The sequence below is a fragment of the Betta splendens genome, chromosome 5, assembly GCF_900634795.4.
Source record: "Betta splendens chromosome 5, fBetSpl5.4, whole genome shotgun sequence".
Taxonomy (NCBI): domain Eukaryota; kingdom Metazoa; phylum Chordata; class Actinopteri; order Anabantiformes; family Osphronemidae; genus Betta; species Betta splendens.
Window position 1 is genome coordinate 14,933,001 of NC_040885.2, and position 21,736 is coordinate 14,954,736.

At 46.4% G+C, this 21,736-nt stretch overlaps 1 protein-coding gene across 12 annotated transcripts in view; it reads left to right on the forward strand.

The window, feature by feature from the left end:
• Window positions 1–20,996, forward strand: part of tox2 (TOX high mobility group box family member 2) — an 83,760-nt gene extending 62,764 nt beyond the window's left edge. For 9 of the 12 annotated variants that reach the window (XM_055508928.1, XM_029149895.3, XM_055508925.1 and 6 more), the window contains 6 exons: window positions 7,586–7,852; window positions 9,201–9,431; window positions 15,616–15,696; window positions 17,728–18,138; window positions 18,233–18,381; window positions 18,946–20,996. In XM_055508928.1, the coding sequence (XP_055364903.1) occupies window positions 7,586–7,852; window positions 9,201–9,431; window positions 15,616–15,696; window positions 17,728–18,138; window positions 18,233–18,381; window positions 18,946–18,988 (1,182 nt within the window). In that variant the 3' untranslated portion in view covers window positions 18,989–20,996. The remainder of the gene's footprint in view (window positions 1–7,585; window positions 7,853–9,200; window positions 9,432–15,615; window positions 15,697–17,727; window positions 18,139–18,232; window positions 18,382–18,945) is intronic. The other 3 variants (XM_055508927.1, XM_029149900.3, XM_055508926.1) reach the window with 2 other exon arrangements.
• The last annotated feature ends 740 nt before the right edge of the window (window positions 20,997–21,736 follow it).

Below are 21,736 nucleotides of genomic sequence, written 5' to 3' on the forward strand. Positions count from 1 at the left end.
CACGCGGCAGAAAAATAGCGGATAAGGAGAGAAAATCTTGGTCCCTGTAATTTGAAGGCTAAATAATGAATATTCTTAGTGGAAATGTTGTAATTAAATGTGTTTAGACCTTTCCAATATGGACTTTAAATGTGTCTTACCTTTGCCTTTAAAGACTTTCTGCTCTTTGAGGCTTTGACTGATTTAACTTTTTTCATTCACAAGGAAAAAAAAACCTATTTCTCCTTTGAAAGACCTTCATTTCCAGTCATTTTTTAAAGGGATTAGCGCGTCTGCGGGAAATGATGGAATGTCTGGTCATTTTTAACACAGTTCAACAAGCCCAGTGATAGAGTGGGACTTGTATTAGTTATTCCAATGTTGATTCAGGCATAGACGATTCTGAAGGATCAGTGCCTCCAGCAGAACAAAAATCACTTAGTTGTTTGATGGCCTCTTGAAACCTGCTAGAAAAGAAAGGGCTGTTCTTTAAACTGCTTCCCGCTTCCCTCCTTTTTTTGTGATTATTTTCAAATTGTCCCTTAGGCTAATGTTCCTTTCTGGCATTTCACACCTCCCTCTCCCATAAATGAACCATCACAGCTATAAATCACTGGACAAACAGAGACTTGTGCAAACCCTGAAAGGTTCAGAGATTTATGTAACACATTCATGTTTTCCACTTCCTCATTTTAGTACTCCACTGGTAAAGCCTAGCTAATAAAAGGTCCTATTAATATTTCCTGTTGCTAAGCAACGACAGGCAGCAAGTAATAGCATTCTGTGGAAAAATAGATGACCGATAAGGAAAAATTCAATTCTTTTCTCATCTCCTGGGAGAAAGTGCCTTATTTCTCTGTCAACGTGATATGAAACTGTAGTTGTATATTAAGAAATATCTTAAAAGAAATATAGGTTATTTTCCAATTTCATTATTTTGCTTGGGATTTTTATTGCGCGCTGGAACGACAGCTCATCCTTTCTCTCCACCTCGATAAAGTCAATTAAGATATCGGTTTAAGCTAAAGTGCAGATTTAATTTCTTTGTTTTAATCAGATGCTCAAAAGAGGCGGTGTTAAATAACGCATGTGCCACCTTCAAAGAGACGTGCTCTTTGAGACAAATTGCGTTTCATTTATATTGCAGGTGTAACTCAAACCTGTTTCGGGGCAGCTGCTGCAGCGTGAGGCGCTGCGCAGACGTCCAAACGCCGCTTATCCCCGTGATCAGGGCACGAAGGAGGATCTCCACAGTGACAATTTTCAATTTAGCTAATTCATCACATCATATTGCAACAACAACTAAGTAAAAGATGCGTTATCGCGCACACGCTGTTGTCATCGTCCTCCTCCGCGCTGCAGATGTGATCAACGGCGGCGTTCAAGCAAAGTAGAGGCTAAAGAAACAAAAGCAGATTCAGCTGCAGCAGATAGCTGGTGTTATGAAGCAGATACATAGATAAGGGATTTCATATTACACTTAGCCATGGGCCCCCGCTGAGGTTTATCACGCCATGAAATCGTGTCCATATTACAGTGAGGCCTATCTCAACCATCCATCAGCTCGTTCTGCCGCCGGGGCTGATGGTCCTGGTGGCAGTGGAGCCGTCCCGAGTCATCCCACTCGGGGGCATGAACCCCCTGCTGTGCCACCGGCCACCGGTTCCCCCGACGACGACGATGCATGGCCACTCTGTGCGTGGGTCATGGAAGCCAGGGGGATTAGAGCACGTTGTGTGTGCGAATAATTCAGGGTTAATCCAGAAGCAGGAGGCAGCATTATCCTGCTTCAATGAAATGTTTACATTAGTAGAATAGATTAATATGTCTGTTTACTTACTTAAGTGCTGCGTGTTCATGGCATTAAATGCGTATGAGCTGCTCTGGCTGAAAGGTCTCAATGTGTTTTTAAGTCAGCGTAACAAAAATGTTAGATACTGTCTCAGATATTCAGTAAAATACATCCTGTAATGAAAGTAGCAGGAAGCTAATGTGATCCAGGGCTTGGGATGGGTTGAAGGTGGCTTCTGGTAGGAATATGGGAATGTTTTGCTCTGACTGAACACACACATGTAAATCACCTCGCTGTGACCTCCATTTGCATGAGCCATGTGGATCTATTCTTTCCATTTCTATGCTCTTTCTTGTTTATGTGTCATTATTTCTGCATGTATGTTTTTTTTTGGTTGTTGTTGTTGTTGTTTTTGTGTCGTTGAGAACGGGCACACACACACACACACACACACACACACACACACACACACACACACACACACACACACACACACACACACACACACACACACACACAGTATATTTGACTCGGCAGTCAGGAGTCTCATTAGTGGGAGCAGGGGAGCTTTGCCTTCTGCTGTCAAGTGTGTGTGTCCCTACTGCTCCTCACAACCGTCTCCTACATGTCATGTCAGGCAAGGCTCTGATTCTCTGATGCTGTGCTTTGTGAGGTGAGCTCAGAGACACGCCCGGGCTGAGAGCGAGTGAGGGGGGGGGGGGGCAGTGAGAGAGAACAAAAGAGAGAGCGAGGCAGAGAGCAAAAGAGAGAGAGAAAGAGAGAGAGAGAGAGAACCAGAGATGAGGGGAGCAATAGAAAGGAAGAGAGAGAGAAAATAAAAGCAAAGGAGGTTCTGACATTAGCACTAATGAGGAACATGGAGGATGGTGCCGAGGGGGACATCATGACATTACTATCTGCAAATCAACCACTGCCTTGCTGCTGCCACAGCTTCACTCTGAGAGGCGTTCAGGGTGGTACAGTACATTTCAAACCAACAGTCAATCACAACCAAGAACATCAGATCCTTTGTGCCACTGCTTCCAGCTATACTGTTAGATGTAATAATAATGATAATAATACATATAAAACCACAGGCATAAAGCACCTTTCTACACAAGGAAAAATACTGCACAGTACAAACAAAATGTCTCCTAAGCACAACAATATAAACTCTGACTTCTTACCATTTATATTTTTTATGATTTCATTTCTCTCTCTCTCTCAGAATGTTTTAAGGTTTATCTGTGGCACAGCTTAAAAGTCATTTCTGCATTTTATGAAAATATCAAGCGCGCTGGCACGGACTCGCTTTGGCTGCAGAGACGTAGCAGCAAAGTCCATCTCCACAGCGTGGCGGATGTCGCTTTTGGAATAAACGCCCCCCCCCCCTTTTAAAGTTTACGCTCAAACTCAATTATTTCCTTATGCTGCTACTTTGTGAGGTATTGCTGTTTTTCTGCCAGATTAATTACTTGATCAGACTTCAGCGCGGGAGGTGCAAGAGCACGTATTTTGGATTTTCCCTTTCTGCCTAGTGTGTAATTGGAAGCATTGACAGTGACCTGCACGCGTCTTGTTTTGGCAACACGGACCCGCCGCCAAGCTAATAAACACACCGCGCTTTGAATCGCATCGGGCGTGTTCCTAGACACAGTTGGCTGCTGATACACCTGGGGAGCGTCCTCCTCTCATTGAGCAATATTAAACACCCAATTAAACCTTTAGGAGCGCTTGTGATTCCCAACACCCGCTGCCCATCGCATCCTCCTCCTTAGCATCTGTGTGATGTCACAAGAGGACAGAAGCAGGGACGCAGCAGCAGCGCTCTGCCTTCGCTTTTATACTTAAGTAGCGTATGATTCATAATTCCACTCTCCTATTAATTCTCCTTAGCTTGTGTAAATGACCCTCCTGGGTATATATATATGCCTGATAAGCCCAAGACTGGATGAAGGGAGAGAGTGGGGGGAGAAAGTGAGAAGGGGGAGGAGGAGGTGGCGGCTTGAAGGCTCTTTGAGGAACATAGTTGTTAGTGCTTTGCCCTCGGGGTGAATGAGAAGTAGCTTTGAGGGCTTGTGAGACCCGGGGTTGGCTCCCCACCTAAAGGCGTGTTTACCACCCTGTTGTGCGGCGGCTGTGCTTTTGAGGGATCAGTCTTGAACGCGCCTCTAATTAAAGCTGTCATGGCTGGGTGCCTGCAGGGATAATGTTCTATTATTATAGTCATTTGTTTCAATTAAACGCCGGGTGATTTTACAATAGCGGCCGTGAACCTGTGTGAGTGAGCCATCACTCTAAACAAGATGGCTTTAGTCAAGCGGGGGGAGCGGGCGGGCGGGCGAGAGAGAGAGAGAGAGAGAGAGAGAGAGAGAGAGAGAGAGAGAGGGAGCGACGTCTGAGGACGCGCGGAGGCATTGATCAGTCAAACAGGGCCAGACGGGAGAGAGGAAAGGTGCGAACGTGTGATTAAAAGCCAGCAGCGTGTGGAAGCGCTCCATCGTTAGCGACTACATATCGGCTCCCATTTACATTTTGATGTAGGTAAACAAAGGGTGAATTGACTCCAGCTCCAGAAGATGTTTTATTAAAACCTGACAAAGGTGGGAGATTTATTCTAGAAGGAGCTAATAAGTCGAGACAGGAACACAGCATTTATTGATTCTTGAAGCATTAAGAAAGAGATAACGCCTTGCCAGGAAATCAACACGCTTATTTGAATGATGAAACAGACGCCGCCGCGGTATCATCATCACCACAGGGCTTTCCTTTGGTGAGAATCTCTCCCCTTTCTCCCCCTGGCCGTGCGGGGCTCCCTCCTCTCCCCCCTCTCTCATCTCCGTGCTGGTGGTCAAATCCCCTTAGCTAAATCAAACGGTGCAGGCAATTGGAGCGGCCGTGAAACCATTTCAAAGGCAGGGTCAGCGGGAGCAGGGGAACAATGGCTTTGTGATATTCCATCTCGCGCACAATGTGCTACACGTAATTGGAAAGCCTTTGTTATTTGACTCCCATTTGACTATGATGTACAAGATGTGAATGCAAACACGACAGGCACGGGAGCGCGCCCGCACGCCGCTCCCTGGCTGCGCATCACACTTTGGGTTGGAGCGATGTCTAACTTTTGCGGCGCGGCCTCGTGGGCCGGCTTCTGGTAATTAGGTCGGGCGCTTTTATTCCTTCCTGTCTTGCAGTTTCGTTGTCGCTCTGATCTCCCGGGGTCTTACTGCACAACAAACAGCTAAACTGCTGGAGGTTAAGCATTAGCTATAACATTACCCAGGAGGGCTGAGAGTCCAGCTGCATAAATCATATAAATATATACATTTGCTGAAGGCCATGAGATAATAACAAACTCCATCTATGTTGAGAAACATCAGGATTTGCTGCGCGTTAAAAGCAGAGTCCAGCTTCTCACTGAAAAAGAAAAACAAAAAAAAAAAAAAAAAGAAAGAAAAAAAAAAAAAACAAAAAAAAAAAAAAAAAAAAAAAAAAACAACCCCACCCCCCCCCCCCCCCCCCCCCCCCCCCCCCCCCCCCCCCCCCCCCCCCCCCCCCCAACCCATGACCAGCCGTTTGGATGATACCATTAGGAATTAGCATACAGTACCTATGGCAACCGGCAACCTTTGTCAGATTCTTTCATAATATTTCCTCAGCCGTCTGCCCCTCGCTTTATTTAGTTCCAGCTCGATGACGGGATGTGATAACTTCTCGCCCGCTCTCACGCAGGTGAGCGGCGTTCGCGCTAAAAGCTCTCATGCATATTTAAATGTAAAAACAACAACAACAACAATGGAGGAGCGACAATTAGAAGTTAATGTTCGCAGCGGGGCCGCGTGCAGTAATGAGTCTTTTAGGGCTTCCACTGTACAGGGCCGTATGCAGCAACACTAGTCGTTACTTTAATGCATTAATGCACAAAGTAGTTGTTCGGTGCAACTTCCACTTCACAGTCAGTGCATATGTTCCTGTAGCTGACGGTTCATCATCAGGAGCCGGGACAGAACACTCCACTTAATGAAAAAAAAATCTATTAACGCTTCGAAATATTAGCCTGAAAATAAATTACACCAAATAAATCGTGTGCTTGACTCCAAACAAATAAGCGAATGTGACTTTTGCTCCGACTTTCTGCATAATTGTAATAATGTGGAGTGAATAAACATCTTAGAGTGTTTACTTATAATAACAATTATTGTGAACTTGTGTTCTTGTTTTGTACCTTCACCAGAAGAACCCTCGGTGCCACGGAGCCTTCCCCTCATGAACTCTGCCTCTCTGCATGTCTCCCTCTTGTTTATATTAAACATGGTGTGGCTCAGATTAAAGGGTGACAATTTTGCCTGGAGGCGGTTGCCATGGAAATGCGTCTGCTATAGCTATGATAGGCCATTCATGTTTGATTAATTGGTTTTTCAATGCTTCTCGGTTTGTGAGGACCCTTAAAGAGCCAGTCCGTGGAAAATGGAAAATAAATGAATTTCTGTGTTTCTCTCTCTCCACCCCTCTGTCGCTCGTCCCCTCTTTTTTCTGCCTTTACTAGTTACTCGGCTGAACCTATTTGCTCATGTTTTATGAAGTGCAGTGACAGCGTTGCGCGCGATGATTGGATGCTGGAGATTGCTGTGGATGGGGGAGGTTAAGGCTTGATTATTTGAAATGCAGAAGGAATGCTTTTGTTCGTGGCTGGCTTTTGTGAGCAGCTGCAAACACATAATCTAATGCCATGCGAATATTATGAGTTTTCAAAGCAGGCCAGAGACTCGTGCATTACTTTGTTGTGCTTTTTTTATTCTGGCAATCTACTGGGACCAATTATGATTAGAGAGCTGAGCCTTCGTCTCTGAACCTCTACTTGTGTTTATCAAGACCTCATATGCCTCAGCCCTTTCAATTTGATCTTTTTAGCACTGCACTAATGTGTAATGTATTATTTAACTCATAAATGTTTAACAGAGCTAACAAATGCTAGTTCATCACTTTCTGATCTGTAAATTGCCAAACATTCCCATTTATGCCTGCATTAAAAGCATCCTTTGGTCCGTGCTCATGTTCTGTCCCGATGAATCTCGAAGAAAAGCTTTTGATGTGGTTATTATTGAAGATCTTTTAGTAATGCTGAGAGCAGAACTTTGCGAGCGCCGGATTCTGTAATCTCTCTGAAGGGTGTTCTCCGTGTGAGGGTCACTCTCCAGCAGTGAGCATCGTTTCTGCTTCTATTTGTGCTGCTGGGCCAAGTCTTTGCAGAAGGACTCAACATCTGCAGGGGACCGATCAAACTCATTAAGATGACTTAATAGGTGCAGTTGTTAGAGCTGCCATCCATATTTGACACTAGCACCACGTAGTGACATCATCCACCAGAGGCTCATAGGTGGCTGCATTCTATGTTCATGGCAAAGGAGATGCTGGTTTAGCACAGTGACATTCTTTAGTTGAAGCCAGGGTGACAACTAGCTTGTTTACGGTACAAATAGCTGATGGTTGTGTTGCATGGACATCTGCATGTTGAGGGCCCAGGTCTGATCTCTGAGGCCGCGTTGCATTGAGTTGCTGTTGTTGTCGAGTGTTGATTTGGGCTCAGAGGTGAAAATGTGAAACTTAGTAATAAGGATAATGAGAGGAATCCAACTCCAAGGGAAGCTGGTCAATGAAGAACCATTCAATCCGCATCTCAGCGTTTGTCGCACACACACAAACATATTATTGACGTTTAAGTGTCATCTCGTTGGTATTTGGCCGATTTGGCCGACGTCTCTGCCTCTGAGCGGAGGAGATGATAGTAAAGCTGGTGTTCTTCTCTCACCCCAGATGCAGGAGATGGCTTTGCACCACCACCAACAGCAACACCATCACCAGCACCCCGACGGCTCTCATTTTGACCCCGCCCGTAACCACCCTATGATAAACAGCTCACCTCCGATACTGCCCAACCCCATGAGCGCACTGTCCCAGCTGAACCCCCAGCTCAGCCGGAGCGTGCTGCCTCATGGCTCCCCCTCACCTCCCGGAAGTAAATCAGCCACGCCCTCCCCCTCCAGCTCCAATCAGGAAGAGGAGACTGATCCTCATTCGAAGGTACTGATGCGGCGCCGCCTGCGTGGCTTGTAGTAGAGTGGGAGGTGAGGGGCCGGCGGAGCTCGGGCGCTTCGTGCGTGTGCTGCTTTCATTCGGTGCCGGGGAGCGGTCACGGTCGGACAGCTCTGCTGGACTTGGACTCATACATTAGCTACAGTAGCGTATTCCGTGTGTGCATGTAAGCGCGTGGTGCAGTGCGGCTCCACATTTGACTTAGCCATAAAACTGAACCTCATTTAGTTTCATTTCCTAAACGATTCCCTTTTGATTCTGAGCGTTAAAAATCCACCCCAGACCTCAAAGCAACTTGACTTTCCCTTTGTGCATGATGGTGTTCACTGTCAGGTTCCTTTTCTGGTCTCACATGTATAAAGCCCCACCATCCGTCACCACCGTGGCATGTTTGTACGCTCACTAGTGAAGTAGCCTCAGGACGTGAAGTCTTCCTCCCCGTTTGTTGACATAGTGCTTGGTTTCGCTGATGGTTGAGGACACAAGGAAATATTAATGGGTTGATCAACACACATACAGTCTTTGCAAAATTATCTAATTTTCTCATATAAAAGCCTGGTCTGAAAACCACCAGTCCTTCACACCACTCATTCGCTGACATGAGAAGAGAGGGATGCTTGTTTACATTCATATGGTTTATGTAAATTGGTAAAGGGGCTTTCATAAATTGCCCAACAACCAGAGTCCCTGTGGATTTGCTCCTTTTCTATCAAGTAGCTGTGTATGAGTGTATAATTGAATCTGCCACGTCCGCAGTGTTTCAGATTCATCGATGTCTTTAAGTGCTGGCTCACAGTATAACAAGAAGGAGATCCTTTAGTTTAAAGAATATATATCCCAGCATATACATCTCTGGTGTGCTTCTCACTGTGTGTGTGTGTGTGTGCGTGTGTGCGTGTGTTTGCGTGCGTGCGTGCGTGCGTGTGTGAATAAAAATGATTACCATCGCTCCTATCAGTAAGTAATTCCATTTGCTCCCTTCAATTCATTCTGAGACCCCATCAAAGCCAGAGCAGATACAGCAGGCGATTTAAAATTCCTTTCAGCCGTGGTATGAAAAGTCAGAATTTATGACTTGCTGAACAACTGAGAAATAAAGATTGGCTAAGGTTAGATACATCCAACTAACAGATGCTATTTTTGTCAAAATAAGTAGGAAAACTACAGCCAGACAGTGGCTGTGCAAAAGTATGTTGGTCCGTGAAACACGTGGATTCATGGGCACTGAATGAACTGTAGCCTAAGTTCACATGCTTTAGGTGTGTTTTAGGTGGACCCAGTGTTGCTTCAGTGTCAATAAGCTGTTTTGTGTTTTGTGTCTCTGATCGTCCTCCAGATCACAGGCGAGAAGCGGCCGTCTTCTGAGATGATGAAGCCCAAACCCAAGCCCCAAAAAAAGAAGAAAAAGAAGGACCCCAACGAGCCCACGAAGCCCGTTTCCGCCTACGCCTTGTTCTTCAGAGACACCCAGGCAGCCATTAAGAGCCAGAATCCCAACGCCACCTTTGGAGACGTGTCCAAGATCGTGGCCTCCATGTGGGACGGACTGGGCGAGGAGCAGAAGCAGGTACTTAGCGTTTTTTTATTTCTAGTCTTTACATCCATCCATCCATCCATTTTCATCCGCTTATCCGGGGCCGGGTCGCGGGGGCAGCAGTCTAAGCAGAGAGTTCCAGACTTCCCTCTCCCCGGACACTTCCTCCAGCTCTTCCGGTGGGACCCCAAGACGTTCCCAGGCCAGCCGAGAGACGTAGTCTCTCCAGCGAGTCCTAGGTCTTCCTCGGGGCCTCCTACCGGTGGGACATGCCCGGAACACCTCCCCAGGGAGGCGTCCAGGAGGCATCCGAACTAGATGCCCGAGCCACCTCAGCTGGCTCCTCTCGATGTGGAGGAGCAGCGACTCTACTCCGAGCTCCTCCCGGGTGACAGAGCTCCTCACCTTATCTCTAAGGGAGCGCCCAGCCACCCTGCGGAGGAAGCTCATTTCAGCCGCTTGTATCCGTGACCTTGCCCTTTCGGTCATGACCCAAAGCTCATGACCATAGGTGAGGGTAGGAACGTAGATTGACCGGTAAATTGAGAGCTTTGCCTTTCGGCTCAGCTCCCTCTTCACCACGACGGACCGATACACCGACCGCATTACTGCAGCCGCCGCACCGATCCGTCTGTCAAACTCACGCTCCTTCCTTCCCTCACTCGTGAACAAGACCCCAAGATACTTAAACTCCTCCACTTGAGGCAGGAACTCTTCTCCAACCTGGAGAGAGCAAACCACCTTTTTCCGGTCGAGAACCATGGCCTCAGATTTGGAGGAACTGATTCTCATCCCAGCCGCTTCACACTCAGCTGCAAACCGCACCAGCGCACGCTGGAGGTCCTGGCCTGATGAAGCCAACAGGACAACATCATCTGCAAAAAGCAGAGATGCTATCCTGTGGTCCCCAAACCAGACCCCCTCCGGCCCCTGGCTGCGCCTAGAAATTCTGTCCATAAAAATAATGAACAGAACCGGTGACAAAGGGCAGCCCTGCCGGAGTCCAACATGCACCGGGAACAGGTCTGACTTATTGCTGGCAATGCGAACCAAGCTCCTGCTCCGGTTGTACAGAGACCGAACAGCCCTTAGCAAAGGGCCCTGGACTCCATACTCCCGGAGCACCCCCCACAGGATGTCACGAGGGACGCGGTCGAATGCCTTCTCCAGATCCACAAAGCACATGTAGACTGGTTGGGCAAACTCCCACAAACCCTCAAGCACCCTGCTGAGGGTATAAAGCTGGTCCAGCGTTCCACGACCAGGCCGAAAACCACATTGTTCCTCCTGTATCCGAGGTTCGACTATCGGCCGAATTCTCCTCTCCAGTACCCTGGCATAGACTTTCCCAGGGAGGCTGAGAAGTGTGATCCCCCTATAGTTGGAACACACTCTCCTGTCCCCCTTTTTGTAAAGAGGGACAACCACCCCGGTTGTCCAGTCCAGAGGAACTGTCCCCCTCCTCCACGCGATGCTGCAGAGGCGTGTCACCCAAGACAGCCCCACAACATCCAGAGACTTGAGGTACTCAGGACGGATCTCATCCACCCCCGCTGCTCTGCCACCGAGGAGCTTACCAACTACCTCGGTGACCTCAGCCTGGGTGATGGGCCAGTCCGCCTCTGAGTCCCCTGCCTCTGCTTCCTCAGCAGAAGGCATGTCGGAGGGGTTGAGGAGATCCTCAAAGTACTCCTTCCACCGTCCGATAACATCCCCAGTTGAGGTCAACAGCTCCCCACCTCCACTGAAAACAGAGTTGGTAAAGAACTGCTTCCCCCTCCTGAGGCGCCGGACGGTTTGCCAGAATCTCTTTGAGGCCGAGCGATAGTCCTCCTCCATGGCCTCCCCGAACTCCTCCCAAGCCCGAGTTTTTGCCTCCGCAACGGCACGGGCTGCAGCATGCTTGGCCTGCCGGTACCCATCAGCTGCCTCAGGAGTCCTACAGGTCAACCATACCTGGTAGGACTCCTTCTTCAGCTTGATGGCGTCCCTTACGCCGGAGGTAGTCTTTACAGTGAGTCAGGTTTTTGTTCGTCTCTGTTCCTTTTCAGCCTTTGAGCTCTGTTTTTGGTCTCCACCAGCTGTTGATAGAAACGTTTGTCTTTTTAGCCTCTGAATTCTTCACAAAATGAGCATCTAACCAACGCAACCACGCGACCCTGCTAACATTAAATCACGGAACCACTCTCTGAACCTAGTGTCAGGTTTACGCCACATGCTGTGGGTCTTTAGAGGCTCCAGGTCTTTGTACTGTATTTGTCTGGTGCAGCTACCAACTTCCACCACTGGGTATTTCTTCATTTATTATTGTACAACTCCCATCCATTGTTTATTTGAAAACGCTGCCTGGCAGGAGTCAGTTCCACCACAGACCCTGAAAGTGCAGTCAAGGTGTTTCTTGTTTTAATGCAACAAAAAAATGAGAAAACTTAGACGTTCACGGACGTTTAGACGTCGTCTTAGTTTCACCAGAGCTCAACCTGTGCACGTTGAACTGCAGCCACATTTGCTGCAGTTTAAAATACATTTCCAACAAGCATATTTTTCTCTTTCGCATTCCAGACCGAGAGACAAAGTCAAAGGGGTTTCTGTGTGTTTGTGGTAACAAATGATGGTGTGAAATGAATGGAAACGAGACAGTCTGATGATCATGTGCAGACTCATATTTTTAGAATATCCAGTCAGGGCGCAGCCTATTGGGTGTCAAATAAAAGCACCTGTCTCCATGACAAAGTGCAGCCCATTCTGCTCAGCCCCAGCCGACGTGGGCCAGACCCCATCTAGCATGTGTGTTTTTCTCTCGCCCAACCTGCTTTATGCGCTGGACTTTGGAGGCCGGCTGTCCCTTTTATTTGCAGTTAATTTTTGCCGCCTTCACCGGGCTTCTTCACCATGAATCTTCATTTCGCCGCTGACACCCTTGAATGTGAATTCCTCATTTCCTGTCCTTTTATTTATATCTTTTGCCTGGTGATTTGATCATGCTGAGAATACAAGATTAGCAATTGCCTTGTCCTTGGTTTTGCCTCAAGGACATCTGCTCCTGAAATGTTATTGTTTGTGCTTCTTAACCCTTTCATGTCCCCGTTTCCTATTCACCTTAAACTGTAGATGCAGTGCTCTCTCTCTCTCTCTCTCTCTCTCTCTCTTTCTTCATCTAAATGCATTTCTCCCCTTTTTTTACCTTGAAATCGAGACCAAACCAACAAAAGGGCAATCCCGCCTTCATGCTCGTTGTGCGGCTTCACAGCTAATTTTTTGACTTGTTTGTGCATTCATGTGTTTAATCAAACGTGTCACTGCGCAAGACACATAATTAACTTGAGGTAATGGTGTCATTATGGAATGAAATGTAGTGCCCCGTCTGGGCAATAACGCTGTGATTGCTCTAATTATTCTGTGTGACTAGCACTGTCACTTATTCCTGCACAACAAATGGATAAACTTGATAACTGTGTATTTACAGAGAGCAGCCGGTTCAGCTATTTCATGTTATTACTCATTAAAGTCTAAAGATATTAAAATATCTGTCTAGGGGTTAATATAGCAACATATACTGCATCCCACGCTGATAAATAGTACTGTTAAAGGAAAATGCATCTAGGAGGAATTTAAAAACGTGCTGCGGGAAAAACAGGAGAGAGAAAAAGCTTCAATTTCTTCCCTCCTGCTTGATATATTGATGTATACACTGTTATGTCATTTATTTTCTTTCTCCCTCCCCAACGCTGGCTGTCATGTCATCTCTATAGGGCCGCTGATGTGTATTCTATAATGTCACAGTCAGACCCTCTGGAGCCATGCAGGAGCAGCAGAATGTAAACACAGCCCTCTGCCTGCACACAGCTTTGTTTTAACTAGAACACGGCCCCTGTTTCCAATTACCCCTCGAACGCACCACCAAGCTTCGGATTCGCGCGAGAGCAGCGAAGGCGCCCTGTTTTATTACAATATTTTATTGAAGGAACGATCAGAAGGCTCATTGTTGTCATTTGTGTTCCGTTAGCGAGTCTTTTTTGTCGAGCTTCGCGCTGCGTTTTTCCCCACTTTGCTCGTCTTGTTGTGTATTCTCCAGCGCTGTCCTTGAGCTCGGCAGAACAAAGTCTCCCTTTTTTTTCTAATTCATGTTTATGTTCATATTTTTTCTTTTATTAAGATGTTTTCGCAGCTCGCACACTATATTGTGTTGTTTCTCTTTTTTTTTGTTTAATTCCCAACGGCCTGTGCTTTATAGTGCAAGATCAATGCATTATTTGGGCTGTGTTATTCCTCAAGGTGACTACTTGTTAAAGCTGCCCCAGAAACACACACACACGGAAAAAAAACACAGTTTTCTTGTTTTTCTTATTTAAGATTAAGATCAATTTTAAGTTTTTCCAGCAGTGGGGGAGAGACGCTCAAAGTACAGGGGGGAGGGAAGACTTTAGCTCCTTTTAATTGAGAGCTGTATCGATGGTATGGAAGAAAACGAGCGCTGCCACTTTGTTAAAACAGCAGCTTTGATACTAAACTCCTCATATAAGCTTTACCTGTTTATCTTTTCTAGCAGTAATATCCATCTTCTGCTTCTTTGTCTCCCTTCTGCGTGCACTCTGTTTTTCTCCATTCTATTGCCCCCCCCTTCCTCCTCCTCCCCCTCCCCCTCCTCCTCCTCCTCCCATTTAACTCCTCTCATCTCTTGTCATCATCGTCTCCAGACTTCCCTATTCGCTTCCTCCTCTCCTCTCACCGGTCCCTCGGTCTTTTTCGGTCGTGGGGGTAATCACTCCCTACAGTGTCACCAGGGTGCGGCGTTATTGTCTCCTGTAATTAACTGGTTATCAAACAAGAACATTTCATTAAGGTACAATTAGGGGCTAATTCAGGCGGGACACCTCTGTGTCAGGATTACGATGGAGGCATATGCTCTCCTCTCGCAGCTTTGTTATTTTTAATTCATACTGACCTGCAGCCTCTGACGAATTCAATTGCTAATGAATCCACTCACTTTGGAATAATTAGACATCCTTAGGCATGGTAATTTATTTAAAAGTATCCGTCGTTGCACGAATCATTAGCTGTGTTAAATTAATTTGAAATTAAAGCTGCTGGGAGTTTAGGGTTCATTAAGGAGGCAGCCGCGGCTCTATCAATATTTAAGGGGTGAGAGCGAAGGTTGTCACTTTTTTATTCCTTCATAGTGGATTTGTGTTCGTATTTCGGTTTGTTCTTTGGATTTTGGGCTAAATCAATGCAGCTGCGCTGCAAACCCTCTGAATGTGTATCATGAAGGGGAAGTAATAATAACAATGTAAATATGGATGATTGAGAGGATAAACATCAGCTGTTTGAACAAGAGATTGTATCCGTCTTCATCCCGGCCTGTTTGCCGTGCTCTGTGTATGTCTGTTTGTTTATTGACTGTATGTGTTAGCGGCCGCCTGCCTATGTGCATCTGGCACCGCATGAATGCTTAATGGTTATTCTACCCCACCTCTTTGAAAGAAATGACCCCGTCCACAGAGCCACAGACAGTCTCTCACTGAGGATCAGTAATTACCCGCTGCATTTACACACACACACACACACACACACACACACACACACACACACACACACACACACACACACACACACACACACACACACACACACACACAAGCACACGCTCGCCTTCGTATTAAAATGCTCCAGATACGAGTCCTTCTCATCGATTTAAGGGTGGACTTTTTGCAACTTGTTTTTCCTGCATCAAACAGGCGGCGGCGGCTATAAAGAGCCTGTGAGTGACATGTGATGACATTAACTTGAATTCCCTGTCTTCACACATCATTTGAGGGTTATTCACAAGGCTTGAGATTGCCTCTTTACTAATGCTGTTTAGAATTTTTTTTTTTTTTTTTTTGCTTCCACGTCTGAGCGATTTGCTGGGACATCAGCTCTGATTAAGAGATGAGCAACGCTCCTCGTAGAGGAGGAGACGACCACGTTCCATTCTGGATGTTTTGGAAGGAAACGCTGAAAACATCATGCAAGTGGGCGAAGCTCCTCGACTCGATAACAGTCCAATAAATGTGTTTGATATGTTTTTCATCACAGGCCACGCTGCCGGGTCACACAATCACACCACGACTTCCCCGAATCTCATCCACATCGGTCAGCGCGGACCGCGGGGTCATTTTAGCCTTTGGCATCACCTTGTAATCAATCGTTGTTGTTGTTGTGTTTGCTCCTGCAGAGCTACAAGAGGAAAACAGAGGCTGCTAAGAAGGAGTACCTGAAAGCCCTGGCCGCCTACAGAGCCAGTCTGGTTTCCAAGGTAACCACGGGGGTCACATCTTTGATATACATGGGTCAGCTGCGATATAAGGGATGATAAATTAGACACAGAATTCCTCCCGCTCCTCTTCCAAAGCCAGGGTGCACTCGCTGCACCGCGGTTGTGCATATGTGCGTGTTTGTGCTCGGAGGAGAACAGTGAGAATCAAGCCTGGAACACGCCCGACTCGCAGCCTGGGGAGAAACAGAAAGGATCGGAGGCAGAAGTGGACATTACCTGCAATTTGCTGTCTTTTTTGGGGTTTCTCGCTGCCGCCTGATGTGCGCTAATGTGTTGGCCGCTGTTTACTCACACCTGCTCTCTCTGTGCGGCGGGTCGGTCCGGTTGGGCGGCGGGTCTTTAACGCGCTCATGTATAAAGCATAGGCTGCAGCGCCGAATCCCCACTTCCTCTCACATCTGCGAGGCCTGTTTTCATCAGCGTCTTGAAGCCGTGCATTTTGTTTGTCTTTCGCTTGTTTCCACATTGTTTTTTGAAACACTGCCCTAAATTGCATTAGCATATACCAAGCTCCTCCCCCTCCTCCACGCCTGCCTCTCCCCCACCTCCTTCCTCCCCTTCCCTCCCCGACGCGCCACACTTCCTCTCCTGCTCATGGGCCGAAAACAAGCACCTTGATTATAGCATGAATAGTTAATTCATCAGCCTCTTCACTGTGGCATACTTTCAACTAAAAAGACTATTCTCATCTCTTGTCTTTGGTGCAATTAGACATTCATGTCAGAGCTCCTATACAGAGGCTTGATTGATACTATATGTTGGTAGATTGCCATTGGAGAAAAAAAAACTGACAAAAATAAACCTGCCCCCCCCCCTCATATATTCAGGACCAGGCAATCTGAATGCAGGGCGCCATCTCATGATTCAACGCGGCTCTCTTTTTTTAATTACCAATGAACGAGTCCTTTCAAAGCAAATTGGGGTGGGTGGAATTGGAGGTAATTGGAGCATCATTTGAAGGATTCACAGCCTCACCGTGCACCTGTTGCCTTTTTGTTTTGTGACGCGCGCCGGTTTGTTTGGGAGAAGAAGAAGAAACAAAAGTTTGATTGCTACCCACCGTATGTAATGGCACTTCTCCTGTATTCACTCCAATCAGAGCCTCCCAGTGCGGAATGCGGCGCTGAAAAAGCCATAGTGTGATGGAAATTTCACAGATTTCATAAAGGCTTCAGTCGTCCTAAACTTTTTTAAACATACATACTGATCATATATCTCCCCTGATGGAAATAAAATACCTTTACTGAGCAAATCGTCCCTATATTTCCCCTTAAAATAAATCAGGTGCAACAAATCACATCCATAATCTGGCTCTTTCACTCTGCCTTCGCCCTATTTCTTCACCATTTCATTTTCCACTTGACCCTGTAAATGTGTCCGTCCCTCTGCTTTCTCCATCTCTGCATGCCAGTCCATTGATTAGTTCAGGGGTTCAGAGGCACGGGTGTGAGTTATTACTAAACGGCAGGCCACCGTACACATCACTCCAGCTGCTCTGACACCTAATGAGAAACACTAGATATATTTCACACACTGATGTGCAAGAGACATAAAGAAAAAAAAAACTAAAGAAACCCTGCAGAATAAATGCGCGCGTGTTTGTCGAGTCTCGCAGATAAAGAGACGAAGAATGCAACAGCGGATAAACATCCTTCAAGTTTAGATGAGGAGCAGTTCAGAATGTATATTATCATTTACAAACACATTTTCACATCAAGCTAAGCTTTTTGAAAAGAGCTGTCACTCCTCAATTCATTTCATTTTAAGTTATTTATATATGATTGTCTTTGAATTGGGATTTGTCGGCAACAGCTGCTCCCTTTCTGCTGCTTTTGTTGACATATTGTTTTGAAAACTTCCCCTGAGAGCATTGTCTCAGTGGGACTGAGGAGGCGCAGTCATTCAAAGCATCTCCACATTACTGCGTTTTTTTTACTCCCTATTGCACGTGGACCTGTTTAGGCGAAAGGTCACGGGGTCGTGAAACTGTGGCTTCTCTGTCCCCTACAGACGTATAACGACCCGGTGGAGACCAAAGGCGCCCAGACGAGCCAGGCCTCTCCGCACATGATGTCAGCCAACCCACCCCTGTACAGCGTGCCACCCCCCCCCCAGCCGTCGTCGCCCTACCTGGGGCCGGGGGCCTTCCCCCTCGCCGAGCTGCAGAGCTACGCGGGACACGCCCCACGCCACGCCCTGTCGCAGACGCTCAGCCAATCGCAGATGCTGCCCAGCATTAGTGCCTCTCCCCCCTCCTCCTTCCAGATCAGCCCGCCCCTCCACCCCCACCAGCAGCTCTCCCTGCACCAGAGCTCGCTCCTCAACCAGCCTATCCGCATGCAGCAGGTCCAGTCCCAGCCAATCATCTCTCACCAGATGGGGCTGCAGGCCTCCCTCCACTCCCCACCTCCTGGTCAGCAGGTACAGCGACTTATCAAACACATACGCTGAGGGAAAACGCTTGTGCCTTACGTTTTTGACTTCTTCTTCTTTTTTTTTTTTTTTTTTTGTCTAGGGTTTTTCCCATCTCCAGTCAGAGTATCAGAAGAGTATTGGGGGATCCCAGTCTCCCGGAGCCCCTGGCCCTGGTCCAGGCCCTGGAGTGGCTCAGAGCCATGACTGGGACAGTGAATACTGCAATCGGGAGTGCGGCAACCACTGCAGGTCAGTCCAAACAGACCCGAGGCACCTGTTTGCTGTCACAACGCACTTTAATGGCTAATGAAATGGAAATCACTGAACCGAGATGTGTGGTGAAAACATAAAAGACGTAAAAGACTGTAGGAGTCCACAAATCCTTCTTGTTTTACTGCATGTGCTCAGGTAGAACTTGTCAGAGAGACATAATCATGTGCGACTCTCAAACCAGATCTCCCTCAGAAAAGAAGCCAGACGTCGCTTCTCCTCCTTTCTTTCAATATAAATGTTGAAAATTGTCAGCTTTGTTCCAGGGAGACAGGGGAGACAGCTGGAGAGGTAATGGTGAGATAATAGAGCTTGTCATGTGTTTGTCAGACAGCAGCAAAAAGCAGATGTTCCCAGCAGAAGTTGTGACTGTTATTGTACTAAACTGTTTGGCAGGCGGTGCAGCGCCGCAGCACTGGAACAGCCAGCGCAGGGGACGGCCCCCGTTCGTTAGCGCGTGCGGGTTCGAGCAGGGCCGAGGAACGAGGAGTGTGATCATGGCAGGTGGCTGATCCCTAACCTGCCTGTGCTCTGTCTCCCCAGTGGCAGCATGATAGGCAGGGACAAGCCCCTCTACCTCACCTGAAGCTGAAGATCATACTCTGTCGACAAGCGCGACGCCGAGGAGTCCTTCGCCCCTCCCCCGTCCTCCCCCCGCCCGTACCCCCCCCCCCCCTCTGATGCACACACACATACATGCAACGCACATGTAACATACAACTACATCGACTGCAACTACAAACGAACACATTCCACATCTCAGACACCCCCCCCCCCATCACCACCACCACCACCACCACCACCTTCTGTCAATGTAATTATTATTTCTCTCAGTTTCTAGAAGAATTTGTGAGCAGTTCTTTGACTAGATGACTACTGTCTGTACCACTTAATGTATTAGCAGTTTAAATTTGCCAAGCACTTATACAGCTCCCCGACTCTCCCCCTCTCCCCTCCTCCTCCCGTACTCACTCTTGTAAGTTGTATGTCTGTGCCGTGTCTCGGAGACAGGCTGGGCTGTTGAGCACTCCTCCTCTGTGTCACCATCGAAGTCCCCTCAGGGACCCCATCCAGCTTTAATTAGAACCAGAAGAAACTAAATAATCTTCCTTTGTCTTTAATCACATTAATTTCCTTTTGTATTTTTCCTTTTTCTTATTGTTATTGTTGTTCCTGTTTTATTTATTTCTGGCTGGTAAAATGATTTCCCTCTTTTCTCTGCCAGTAAGCGTCGGGCCCTGTACTGTAGACAAATATTAACTCGTAGTAGGTTCAGAGCAGGCCTTGACGTTACGGTAGCTTCGCTTAGGGGCCTGCAAATTAATACAAAAAGCTTGGGTGGGGAAGAGAAACAAGACAAAAAGAATCTTTTTTTTATATTAAAGACCTGTTGAGGTCTGCTGAGCTGTCACAGTGTGATTGTAAATATCACTTTTATGGGATCAAATTGGGGGATTGGAAGTCCAGATAGATTTGTTTCTTCTTTAATATTACATTGTGTGTGTGTGTGTGTGTGTGTGTGTGTGTGTGTGTGTGTGTGTGTGTGTGTGTGTGTGTGTGTGTGTGTGTGTGTGTGTGTGTGTGTGTGTGTGTGTGTGTGTGGACGTTAGAATGTATCCCATTCATACGTGCACAAAGACACGCCGATCCGCAGGAGCGCCTCAGCGTCGGGGTGTCGAGTCTTTCTCGTGAATTTTAACAGCCTTGTGCAGCTGGATTTCAGAGGAGTATTTCACACTCTCTTTCTTGCATTAAATCTGTGCTCACTGGTGTGTTTTTTTTCCAATAAAGTTCAATCCAAACCTGAATACACAATATGTGTCCTGCAGATCATTAAATGGAAAAAGAGCCAAGCGAGAGATAGAGGAGGAAAGAGATAGAGAGAGATGCTATGAGATAAAATGAGATATAATGTTGCAGATGGAAAAAAAAGATGTTGCCTCAAAACGCCCTCCTTCTCTCCCGATCCTTGTTTTGCCTGACCACAACGTCAGTTCCATCTCCTCGACAATGCAGACATGAAGTAATGAAATATGTGAATGGAGCCATCACATCCACATTACGGTGAATTTTATAAGTTTCTAGTTGGTGTTTGATTGTTTTGATCTCATCTTTTTAACATTCGTGTGATTAACAGAAATGCATTTTGCTGACAAAGACATCTGTTTTTATCTTTTACTGTAGCATATTTTCAGTTTTAGTTGTTACAGAACTATAGCATTTTAAGTTGTGTAAAAAGAACCCTGCCAATTGTACTTATTTTATTTGTAAAGCCAGTAATGATAAATATTTTAAATGGTTATCAATATATTGTTTTCGCTAGTTGCCCATCAGCCATTTGACAGGTTTTCTTATTTATGAAAGAAATTAGATCACTTTTGCTTCTTACAATGAAGGTGTATTTTTATTCTTATTTTATTTTATTATTTTTCTTCAGTTTGATAAAATTGATTATGACCTCGGCTATGATGTTGCTTTATTTTTTACATTTTGGATGCTGCTCCTTTCTTTCCTTCGCTGGCAGCGTCCATTGGTGTCACAACGCTTCTTTTATTTTAAACCTGCATAATAAAAAAAAAAAAACAGAAAAAAAACGTCTAAAAGTGAAAACGCCTGGTGTCTGTTCATTTTCCCTTCAGACTTTTTCGCCTCCTTTTGTCCACTTCTCTAATGAGACGATCACACTTTTTTAAAGACACGATAATCATTGTTTTAAAGATCCAGCAACACCCCCAACTTACTGTACCTACAGTGCATTTGCACTTAAGAGGGTCGCATTTGTATCCTATATTTATATTTAGCTCAGGGCTCTAATGGCATTAGCTAATTAGCCGGGGATACAGTGTGCACCAGCCAGCATGGATATTGCCAGTAAAGTATCTTAACAAACAAGAGAGCAGATGCGAGAAGACGTTTGCTTTGCTTGTGAAAGTGTTGCATCGTAGGCGTCTAGTGTGAGATAAAGAGAACAGAGAAATGCAATGTGCACACAAATTCAGGCAGCCGTCCAAGTGCTGATTTTACCCCAACTGCACATAAGTCTTCTCAGACACTTGGTGAAAGAGGGAAGGAGAGATTGAAACGGAACTGTCACGATCCCTCCCTTCGATGTTTTATTCATTTATACGTCTACGTGCCGTTTCCCATTCAAAAGTATTGAATTGGCAAATAGATCATTATTGGACAATTGGGAAACCTGCCACTTTGTGATATGACACACATTATATGAAAATCACAGTCATACATTCTTAATGCAGTGGCAGATAAAGGGGTTTTGGGTGCAGCCACACAGCCCTGTGTGTGCCTTTTGTGCACGTGCAGTCATGTTTTTGGA